Source organism: Polypterus senegalus, chromosome 14 (genome assembly GCF_016835505.1).
Source record: "Polypterus senegalus isolate Bchr_013 chromosome 14, ASM1683550v1, whole genome shotgun sequence".
NCBI lineage: Eukaryota > Metazoa > Chordata > Cladistia > Polypteriformes > Polypteridae > Polypterus > Polypterus senegalus.
The window spans coordinates 97,176,234-97,187,711 of NC_053167.1; the positions used below are offsets into that span (position 1 = coordinate 97,176,234).

The window sequence follows — 11,478 nt, forward strand, 5'->3', positions numbered from 1 at the left end:
ACAGAATCAATTTCTTCCATTCCAACCTCTCCACCACCATGAGCAAGACCAAAGAGCTGTCAAAGGACGTCGGGGACAAGATTGTAGACCTGCACAAGGCCGGAATGGGCTACAAGACCATCAGCAAGAAGTTTGGTGAGAAGGTGACAAATGTTGGTGTGATTATTTGGAAGTGGAAGATATTAATAAAAATATGACTGGCCTCCAGACCTATCTACAAAAATAACTACAAACACAAAGGAAATGCAATCTCACACTATATACAAACCACAAAGGGGACATGAGATCAAGGTCTCATTTAATATCCATTTAACGTCTTTATACTGACCTGAGATACAAAGTAAAGTGGCAGATGTGTTAAGTAGAAATCCACAGTCACAGAAATGAACAGATGATCAGAATGCACGGACAGTCTTAATCTGAGAATGAGGTACACTAAAAGTAGCTCTTTTAGTGACCTGGAAAACTTGCAAAAGCAACTCTTTTTGGGTCAGAGAAAACTGACAGTTAAAGATAGGAGTAGTAAATGCATTCTCCAGTAACCTATAGAAAGGCTGGTCTGTGCCTTCCCTCCAAAACCTATTGTGCAGTCTGTGGTAAATAAAGAAACTGCAAAAACAGACACGCTGTACCAGTGCCAGCAGAGTGGCCACAATTGTTAGTAATACTTCAACCACATTGAGCGCAGCTTAACTGGAATAGTTTCACTGTCGAGTGGAATGCACTACACCAGGAATATTCCAACTTATCTGTCTGTGTATGGAGTACAAGGTCACATAGTGACACGCGGTCTGGTAAATGACATCACAAAATGTAAAATATGCCATTGGAACAACATTTGAGAAACATAACTTCCAGCTATGAATCCTTCACTTTTTTCATAAACATCAACTCCAACACTGTGGAAAATTTGTTAACATGTAAATGATGTTTTGTGTACTATACTAATTTTGATTAGGAATTTACAAGACAAAAAAAAAATATATAATGCTGGTCTCCTTATCAACTTACTTAATCCAAGTATATAAAATCGCAAGATGATTCACATATGAGAGGAGACCTTTAAGTCCATCAAGTGTGTTTGGTAGCTACTAGCTAAGATATCCCAGTATCTCATTTGGATACTTTAGAAGTATTGAAGCTTTCCACTTCAACCACTGGTAGTTTGTTCCTCATTTAAGTGATACTTTGTGCAAGATATGCTTTGTGACTTCCATATGGGAATACGTTTTCTCTTAATTTCTTTTGGCTTCCTTGAGCTGTGTGCGAATATCACTGTGTCAGGAATACAAAAGCCCTCAAATTCATGTATTACAACTGTAATCTACACATTTATTAAGCTTTCTTCCATTTTTTTTATTGATTCCTACTATTTATTATTTCTGAGTAAATATCTTACTCATGTCTATGCCATAATCTTTCTGTTGCTGCCATTAACGTTCCAATTGAAATATTTTGTTTTAAATGTTATTCAGTATACTATAATATTTTGTCTCTTTTACTTTCTTATATTTAGTAATGACCACTGCTTTGAAGCCAGACTCTCGATGATATGATTGAAGGGTACAGCTAAGCATCTGGGAAATGAAAAATTTTCAGTTAAATTATTAATAGAATTTCTAATAAAGCCAGACTGCATTTATATTGAAAGGCAAACTTGATGAATAATAGTTAATGTGAAATGTGGGAACCATGTTTCTTGAAACATGTTTAATGTTCACTGGAGAATCTACAGAAGTACTGTATGGCAGTCAGACAAATCTTTTGTTTTTTTCTCTCCCTTTCCCATAGGACCAAGTCCTGTTCTTTCTGAAAGACATTTTTGACTTTGAAAAGGTGAGGTACAACAGTCTAGAGAGTCTGGCTGAAGACATCCTGCAACTGCTTCACCGGCGTTCCGAGCTTCTAATGGCCTATTTGGGTGTAGATTCGCTGAGGCATGTCAACGGTTGTGTGGTCTCCCATAGTGGTGAAGTGGGCAACAGTGAACTGGAAGTAGATATGCAATAGTTTTCGCTATCATCCTGGCTCATTGTTCATATTGTAACAGCTATAAAAACAACTTGCTGTACGTACAGCAGTTCCTGTACAAAAAAAGACTCTCAGGGAGGTTTCCGCTGTTTAGAAGGTAGAGTGAAACACCCATTATCTAACTTGTAAAGAGAAAACAAAGAGAGTATTAATTGAAAATTCACATTCTGTTTCTTAACATGTTTCTCTGTCACTTTTAGAACTTACAGTACGTACAACTGCAACACTTTATGGATTATCTAGAAAGCTGCCAAAACGTATTTGTTATTTTCGTTTTGAAGTGGTATGTAGTTATAAATTGAGTCTGTGCTGTAGAAATGGGACAATCCATTATGACTGCACATCCAGTCTGCTCTGCTGTACTGTATGCAACCTCACATTGCTGCTTGAAATGCCTAGCAGAGACAATTAATTTAGCACGCCAATCTGTGTAGTTCTAAGACTTTGACGTTAGGTTGGGTGTCTTGTTTCTGGAATGAAATACAATGTTTAAATATTTTAGGATCCTACATTTTTATAATAAAATGTATGGCCATTATGAATGTATCACTTTGTTAAAGAAAGCCTTATACAATCCATGCATTTTGACCACGGTTCACTTTATAATTTACAGGGTATTTAAAAGTTTTGTTTTCTTTTTCAATATACATATTTTCAGTTTTTTTCAGAGTGTATAAAACTTCTCATAAATGTTCATTCATGTATATATTATACCTACATAAAGTAATAAATACAGTTTATTCTGTATGGTTGCCCTTAGTATGCGTGTATAAGTTTCTCTCCTAAACATTTTTTATTTTTTTATTTGTTGCATCCATGAGTTTTCTTAGATTACTCTGACTTCCGTCCATATCTCACAAATGCACAGGTAAGATTAATTGCCAGTTGAATGTAGTTGAACTTAAGTGTATCCTGGCATCCTATCCAGGGACTGAGTCCGGCCTTCATCCTGGACTAGCTTTGGCTAACCCTTGAGGTTTCAGGTGAAGCAAGTCTGAAGTGTAACATAACATTCTATTTTTATCATTGGAAAAGAGTGAAATGTTGGCCTCTGGTACACATAATGTTGTTGTATTTCTCTCAACCTTTGACTCTGCACTTTTCCATTAATTTTATGTACTTGCTTGGACAGTTCAAGGCTGCCATGAGCCCGACCTGTGGGTCCATGCATGGCTGTGCCATTCAGTGCCCTGTCCAGTTTTGGTTCTTTTGGCTTCTGCATCCCAAAACTGAAATAAATGGGCTTGACAATGGAACTGTGGATGGGTTACAACATTAGAACAATTTTGACAAGACCAGGGCATCCAGCCCAAAAGCTGTCAGTCCTTTCCTCCTAATGTCTGCAAAATGACATCAGGCTGACTTTTGGCGGTCCTTAATGTACCACTGTCATTCTACTGTTGCTTGTGTACTTGGTAGATGTGAAATTCATTAAAAAGCTGCTATGAACTTCTCGTATAGCTGAACATTTTGAATTTTCTACAAAACACTGCAATATAAAAGGTACTCTAAAAGCTAATTTTAATATACATTTGGGAAAAAGGGTTTGTTGTGCAGTACAAGTGTTCCTGATGTTGAAAATGTATTTTGTAATCAGGTGTCTATTGAATACAATAAAAATAATGATTACTATCTTTAAGAAGTGCTGGGATTATTAGCGAGTTGTGATGCTGTTTTATCAATTTGAAGTCAGTCCAATCCAGTATTAATGGCTAAACTCCCTCGATTTTAATGACTTTAAGGGATGCAGTGACTTTGTGGTGCTACTTGTTGATATTCAACAAGGCAGCAAAAAGAACCTGAAATAGTTATTCTTGAGGCTTCATTTTTACATTAAAGGAGATTGGAACTGAAGCCCGTTTTTGGATGGCCCTCAACCAGCACAACAGAAACTTGCCCAGGACACAGTCTCCAAATGTCTTGGCCAGATTTCGATCTGACAATATAATCTTGGACAACAAGGGGACAAATTAAGTCAACAATTCTTCCACTCACTGCTAGACATTCCCAGACATTAATCAACCCTAAATAAAAAGTATTTCCTAAGTCAGTGGGCCTCCTTATGCAGTGTGAGGTTAGCCAGAATTCAGCTCACTGTGTTTATCTTCATGGATACAGAAATGATTAATTTTTGGCAGTTAGTCTTCTAAAGAAATTCCAAGTCTGGCACAGTATGGGATAGGAGTTGCCCAAGTCACTGGGTGAGATAACCTCTTAACATTCATCCATCTTAATCTGTGTTTAAAAAATAAATACATATTTTTTGTGCCATATAGGAAAAGATTTGTAAATTTCATAAAGCTGGCTGTTATGCTTATTTATTTTTATTTGTTTAGCTGATGGTTTTAATCCAGAGAAATGTGCAAATCCCAGCGCTTGGTTCAGTTCGGCGAGTGTTTCCACTCACTGGAGGAGGGACAAGGTGAGGAAGTGCTTTATTAAATATTATTTAATGAAGCACAATGTCTCATTAGGGTTTGTTTTGAAAACTGCTATTTATTTTTTTTCAATTTACATATAGTTAAGTATTGATTTAACAAAAATTGGTCTTTTATGGGGCCAGGGAACACTTAGAAATGTTTTCTATTTAAATGAACTGTAATTGGGTGTTTCAAGAATGCATTTGCCCCTTGTTTAAAGCAGGGGAGGCACGCACATCTCCGCTATTCATATTGTAGTGCTGCTGAGATGGGGTTGACTTACAATATGCAAAAATGATTATTAAACACTCCAAGTGAGCAGAACGAGACAGACGCAACAGGTCACGAATAAGACTCCTTATTTATTAAACATGCTGAAACTGACATGTTATGTCCCCATCTTAGACTGAAATAATCAATTACAATTATCAAGATTTGAACATTTAGGGATACCATTTGTAAAATGGTGTACTTGGTTTTTTTTGTGCCATATTTTATTGTACATTTCAAGATATCAAATGCAAAAATGCTATTTTTCTCAAATATATATTTTTGATGTGCAAAATGTGGCGTTACATGTTTAAAAGGCAAATATTTAACTTAAATGTTAAATGATCCTTCTAAATAGTAAATGTCCCACTTCAATGGTTAAATATCCCACTGAAATGCTAAATATCCAATTTAAATGGTAAATGCCCAACTTACTGTATGTGTCCACTTTTAATGGTTAAATATCACACTTGAATGCTAATTGTCCAACTTAAATGTCAAGATTCATCTTTGCCTAGCAGGTTTTCCCTATAAAGTGCAACTATCTTGTGTTAAAGTACCATGTAGTGTCTAATGATAGTCTAAGTTCTAATCTTTACACTAGAACATGATAGTGAGAAGAAGAGTCTAAATGACCAAGTTAAATGCAAATTCGAAGTGTCCTATTTATACAGAAAATGCTTAAATATTCAATGTCAAAATGTGAAGCCGAGTGTTACAGTACAGTATATGCAAACTAGCTCTGGCCACTGTCTCGTATGTCTGCATATTCGCTAAGATGAGGTGTACTTGCTCGACAGCACACCTTAGAGTGGGGATCTTCTAAAGAGACAAGTTTTAAAGTGAGGCTTAATACAGTGCATCCGGAAAGTATTCACAGCACATCACTTTTTACACATTTTGTTATGTTACAGCCTTATTACAAAATGGATTAAATTCATCTTTTTCCTCAGAATTCTACACACAACACCCCATAATGACAATGTGAGAAAAGTTTACTTGTGGTTTTTGCAAATTTATTAAAAATCAAAAAACTGAGAAATCCCATGTACATAAGTATTCACAGCCTTTGCTCAATACTTTGCCGATGCACCTTTGGCAGCAATTACAGCCTCAAGTCTTTTTGAATATGATGCCACAAGCTTGGCACACCTATCCTTGGCCAGTTTCACCCATTCCTCTTTGCAGCACCTCTCAAGCTCCATCAGGTTGGATGGGAAGCGTCGGTGCACAGCCATTTTAAGATCTCTCCAGAGATGTTCAATCAGATTCAAGTCTGGGCTCTGGCTGGGCCACTCAAGGACATTCACAGAGTTGTCCTGAAGCCACTCCTTTGATATCTTGGCTGTGTGCTTAGGGTCGTTGTCCTGCTGAAAGATGAACCGTCGCCCCAGTCTGAGGTCAAGAGCGCTCTGGAGCAGGTTTTCATCCAGGATGTCTCTGTACATTGCTGCAGTCATCTTTCCCTTTATCCTGACTAGTCTCCCAGTTCCTGCCACTGAAAAAAATCCCCACAGCATGATGCTGCCACCACCATGCTTCACTGTAGGGATGGTATTGGCCTGGTGATGAGCGGTGCCTGGTTTCCTCCAAACGTGACGCCTGGCATTCACACCAAACAGTTCAATCTTTGTCTCATCAGACCAGAGAATTTTGTTTCTCATGGTCTGAGAGTCCTTCAGGTGCCTTTTGGCAAACTCCAGGCGGCTGCCATGTGCCTTTTACTAAGGAGTGGCTTCCGTCTGGCCACTCTACAATACAGGCCTGATTGGTGGATTGGTACAGAGATGGTTGTCCTTCTGGAAGGTTCTCCTCTCTCCACAGAGGACCTCTGGAGCTCTGACAGAGTGACCATTGGGTTCTTGGTAACCTCCCTGACTAAGGCCCTTCTCCCCCGATCGCTCAGTTTAGATGGCCGGCCAGCTCTAGGAAGAGTCCTGGTGGTTTGAACTTCTTCCACTTACGGATGATGGAGGCCACTGTGCTCATTAGGACCTTCAAAGCAGCAGAAATTTTTCTGTAACCTTCCCCAGATTTGTGCCTCGAGACAATCTGTCCCGGGGGTCTACAGACAATTCCTTTGACTTCATGCTTGGTTTGTGCTCTGACATGAACTGTCAACTGTGGGACCTTCTATAGACAGGTGTGTGCCTTTCCAAATCATGACCAGTCAACTGAATTTACCACAGGTGGACTCCAATGAAGCTGCAGAAACATCTCAAGGATGATCAGGGGAAACAGGATGCACCAGAGCTCAATTTGGAGTTTCATGGCAAAGGCTGGGAATGCTTATGTACATGTGATTTCTCAGTTTTTTGATTTTTAATAAATTTGCAAAAATCTCAAGTAAACTTTTTTCATGTTGTCATTATGGGGTGTTGTGTGTAGAATTCTGAGGAAAAAATGAATTTAATCCATTTTGTAATAAGGCTGTAACATAACAAAATGTGGAAAAAGTGATGTGCTGTGAATACTTTCCAGATGCACTGTATATCAAATATGTTCAGTGCTCATTTAATTACTTCTGCACGGTCTAAACATGCAAACTGCCAATTGAAATTAAAGAGGAAGACTGATTTGATATAAAAGCAGACAAGCTTAAAAAATAAGCAGGAAAGAACGATAGAGAGTGAGTGAGAGAGAGAGAGAGACAGGGAAACAATAATAATAATAAAAAACCTCATCGGTCACTTTGATGGCATTAACCAACGTCGCAATGTGTGATTTACAAGTGGACGTGGTCTGGCATCAGCTTGAGCTCACAAAGCAGCTCTTAAGTTTGGCTGCTGCTGCACACTCAATGACTTCTCCCACATCTGCTGTGGGGTCTTGGAATGTTGTGTGCTCTGCTTAGATTTGCGCAAACTTTATTTATGGCGTCTGAGCTGATACGCAGCCGGAAGAGAAGGTGGGGGCTACCTATTAGCATATAGTGTAACACTCGGCATTGAAAGTTCAAGCATTTTCTATTTACTGTACATATGACACTTCACATTTGCAATTAACTGCATCATTTAGACTACCTTTAGGTACCACATGCAACTTTAAAACAAGGCATTTGCCCTTTATATAAAATACTAGCAAAATACCCGCGCTTTGCAGTGGAGAAGTAGTGTGTTAAAGAAGTAATGAAAAAGAAAAGGAAACATTTTGAAAATAACGTAACATGATTGTCAATGTAATTGTTTTGTCACTGTTGTGAGTGATGAGTGTTGCTGTCATATATATATATATACACACACACACACATATATACACATACATCCAGATATATATATATATATATATATATATATATATATATATACATACACACACATATTTAAACATATATATACATTTACATACATATCTACATATACACACACATATATACAAACCGGATTCCAAAAAAGACACTATACAAATCGTGAATAAAAACTGAATGCAATGATGTGGAGGTGCCAACCTCTAATATTTTATTCAGAATAGAACATAAATCACGGAACAAAAGTTTAAACTGAGAAAATGTATCATTTTAAGGGAAAAATATGTTGATTCAGAATTTCATGGTGTCAACAAATCCCAAAAAGTTGGGACAAGGCCATTTTCACCACTGTGTGGCATCTCCCCTTCTTCTTACAACACTCAACAGACGTCTGGGGACCGAGGAGACCAGTTTCTCAAGTTTAGAAATAGGAATGCTCTCCCATTCTTGTCTAATACAGGCCTCTAACTGTTCAATCGTCTTGGGCCTTCTTTGTCGCACCTTCCTCTTTATGATGCACCAAATGTTCTCTATAGGTGAAAGATCTGGACTGCAGACTGGCCATTTCAGTACCCGGATCCTTCTCCTCGCAGCCATGATGTTGTGATTGATGCAGAATGTGGTCTGGCATTATCTTGTTGAAAAATGCAGGGTCTTCCCTGAAAGAGATGACGTCTGGATGGGAGCATATGTTGTTCTAGAACCTGAATATATTTTTCTGCATTGATGGTGCCTTTCCAGACATGCAAGCTGCCCATGCCACACGCACTCATGCAACCCCATACCATCAGAGATGCAGGCTTCTGAACTGAGCGTTGATAACAACTTGGGTTGTCCTTGTCCTCTTTGGTCCGGATGACATGGCGTCCCAGATTTCCGAAAAGAACTTTGAATCGTGACTCGCCTGACCACAGAACAGTCTTCCATTTTGCCACACTCCATTTTAAATGATCCCTGGCCCAGTGACAACGCCTGAGCTTGTGGATCTTGCTTAGAAATGGCTTCTTCTTTGCACTGTAGAGTTTCAGCTGGCAACAGCGGATGGCACGGTGGATTGTGTTCACTGACAATGGTTTCTGGAAGTATTCCTGAGCCCATTCTGTGATTTCCTTTACAGTAGCATTCCTGTTTGTGGTGCAGTGTCATTTAAGGGCCGGAGATCACGGGCATCCAGTATGGTTTTACGGCCTTGACCCTTACGCACAGAGATTGTTCCAGATTCTCTGAATCTTCGGATGATGTTATGCACAGTTGATGATGATAGATGCAAAGTCTTTGCAATTTTTCGCTGGGTAACACCTTTCTGATATTGCTCCACTATCTTTCTGCGCAACATTGTGGGAATTGGTGATCCTCTACCCATCTTGGCTTCTGAGAGACACTGCCACTCTGAGAAGCTCTTTTTATACCCAATCATGTTGCCAATTGACCTAATTAGTGTTTATTGGTCTTCCAGCTCTTCGTTATGCTCAAATTTACTTTTTCCAGCCTCTTATTGCTACTTGTCCCAACTTTTTTGGGATTTGTTGACACCGTGAAATTTTGAATCAACATATTTTTCCTTTAAAATGATACATTTACTCGGATTAAACGTTTGATCTGTCATCTACGTTCTATTACAAATTGCATTGCATTCACTTTTTATTCACAATTTGTTTAGTGTCCCAACTTTTTTGGAATCCGGTTTGTGTGTGTATATATATATACAGTCTTTGGGGTGCGAGCAACAGTTGCTGGGGGTGCCAGAATCCATCAAGGAAGAAAAATGAAAAACATTATTTGTACAAAATCTTAATTTATTTATCCATTCCTAAATAATTAAATGGGCAGGCTATTTCGTATCAGTGCAATACGCTGCTTGTTAAAACGGATGACTCCTGCTCTTACGTGCACTTAGTGCTGCGTGGATATTATGAACTATCATATCTGTTCAAGTTCTATTTAAATTTTAAATAGAAGGAATTTTTATTTAGTCGACTGAAATGTCTTTGGTAGGAATGTAAGTTAAATCTTCACCATAGAAATGTAAAGAGTAAATTCGCCTTACATTCCAACCAAAGATATTTGTGTCGACTAAATAGAACTTGAAAAGATATATTTTTTCGAATGTGATCGCGCAATTCAGATCGAGTTGACGCGCACTACAGTACATCGAGCCTGCGTGCTAATGTGGTTTTACCTGCGTGCCTCAATAAGTTACCCTCCCCTCGCTCTTACTTTTTTACCGTTCATCTAATGAATACACTGAGTATGGCTTTACCAAAACAATCATTGATGGCGAATAAAGTATCCATTATTCATAAAGCTTCAATTGGTGATCTGTCTTTCTGCGTTAACCGCATATTTTTTCATACGTCTCAAACCAAGGGGATGCGAGGCTAAAATGAATCAGGAAGCGCGCGTACATACTCGGTGCACCCCCTCTCGGTAATCAAACCTCGGTCACGAGCGCTAGAAGCAAAGCCTCTACCATTGTGCCACGGCGTGTGGTTTGTCTATTTGAGAGTATGTAGATCGGGGTATATATATATACATAGATATATATACTCGCGCTTCGCAGCGGAGAAGTAGTGTGTTAAAAAAGTTATGAAAAAGAAAAGGGAACATTTTAAAAATAACGTAACATGACTGTCAATATACAGTATTTGTTTTGTGAGTGTTATGAGTGTTGCTGTTATCAAGGATTTGATTATCATTATTTCTTTCGACATTTAGTATTTGTTTATGTGTGATATTTAACAATTTATGTTGGACATTCAGCATTTATGTGTGACATTTAACTATTTTAAGTTGTACATTTAGCATTTAATTGTTAAATTTAACCATTTAATTTGGTCATTTAGCATTTAACTGTGACATTTAACCATTTAAGCTGTATATTTAGAATATAAGCAGGATTTTTAGCATTTAAGCATAATATTTAGTGTTTAAGTTGGACATTTACCATTTAAGTTATATATTTCCCATTTAAATAAATGATTTCACATTCTACACAAGAAAAACCATTTTTACATTTGGCATCCTGTCTGCTCAACAAATGATGGTATAAAAAACAAGCGCGCCGTTTAACATGGCACTCCTGAAACATTAGCAGTCCGTCAGCGCTGCGCACCCCGCTGAACTAAAAGTACAATCATTAAGATGCTCGCTCAGCAGAATGTCACTGCTCCAAGCTGCCTTTACATGGCTCATCACAAACAAAAAGAAGGTAGCCTGAATTATTTTAAGATTGTAAGAATATTTTTGACCATATATACTGTTTATATGTGTATTTTTAATACTTAAGTAGACTTAATGGCAGGTGCTTTAAAACGTCTAGTGAAGCAGATCTCGTGGGCTGATTTTACTTCTTCTCGAGTCCCTTTCCAGAAAGGTAAGTCGTCCTCTGATCAAGTATGGCTGTTTGGGTGCGTCATACAACACTGGCCATGCTTCTCTTGTCCCATTTTTTATGCCCCCCTGGTGGCTAGTGGTGTGGATTTCTTGTTCTTCTTTAATTATGTTTTAATT

At 38.2% G+C, this 11,478-nt stretch overlaps 1 protein-coding gene across 2 annotated transcripts in view; it reads left to right on the forward strand.

The window, feature by feature from the left end:
• The window catches only part of miga1 (mitoguardin 1), a 99,110-nt gene extending 96,327 nt beyond the window's left edge, over positions 1–2,783 (forward strand). For both annotated transcript variants that reach the window (XM_039736056.1, XM_039736057.1), the window contains one exon: positions 1,792–2,783. In XM_039736056.1, coding sequence (XP_039591990.1) covers positions 1,792–2,010 — 219 coding nt within the window. In that variant the 3' untranslated portion in view covers positions 2,011–2,783. The remainder of the gene's footprint in view (positions 1–1,791) is intronic.
• The last annotated feature ends 8,695 nt before the right edge of the window (positions 2,784–11,478 follow it).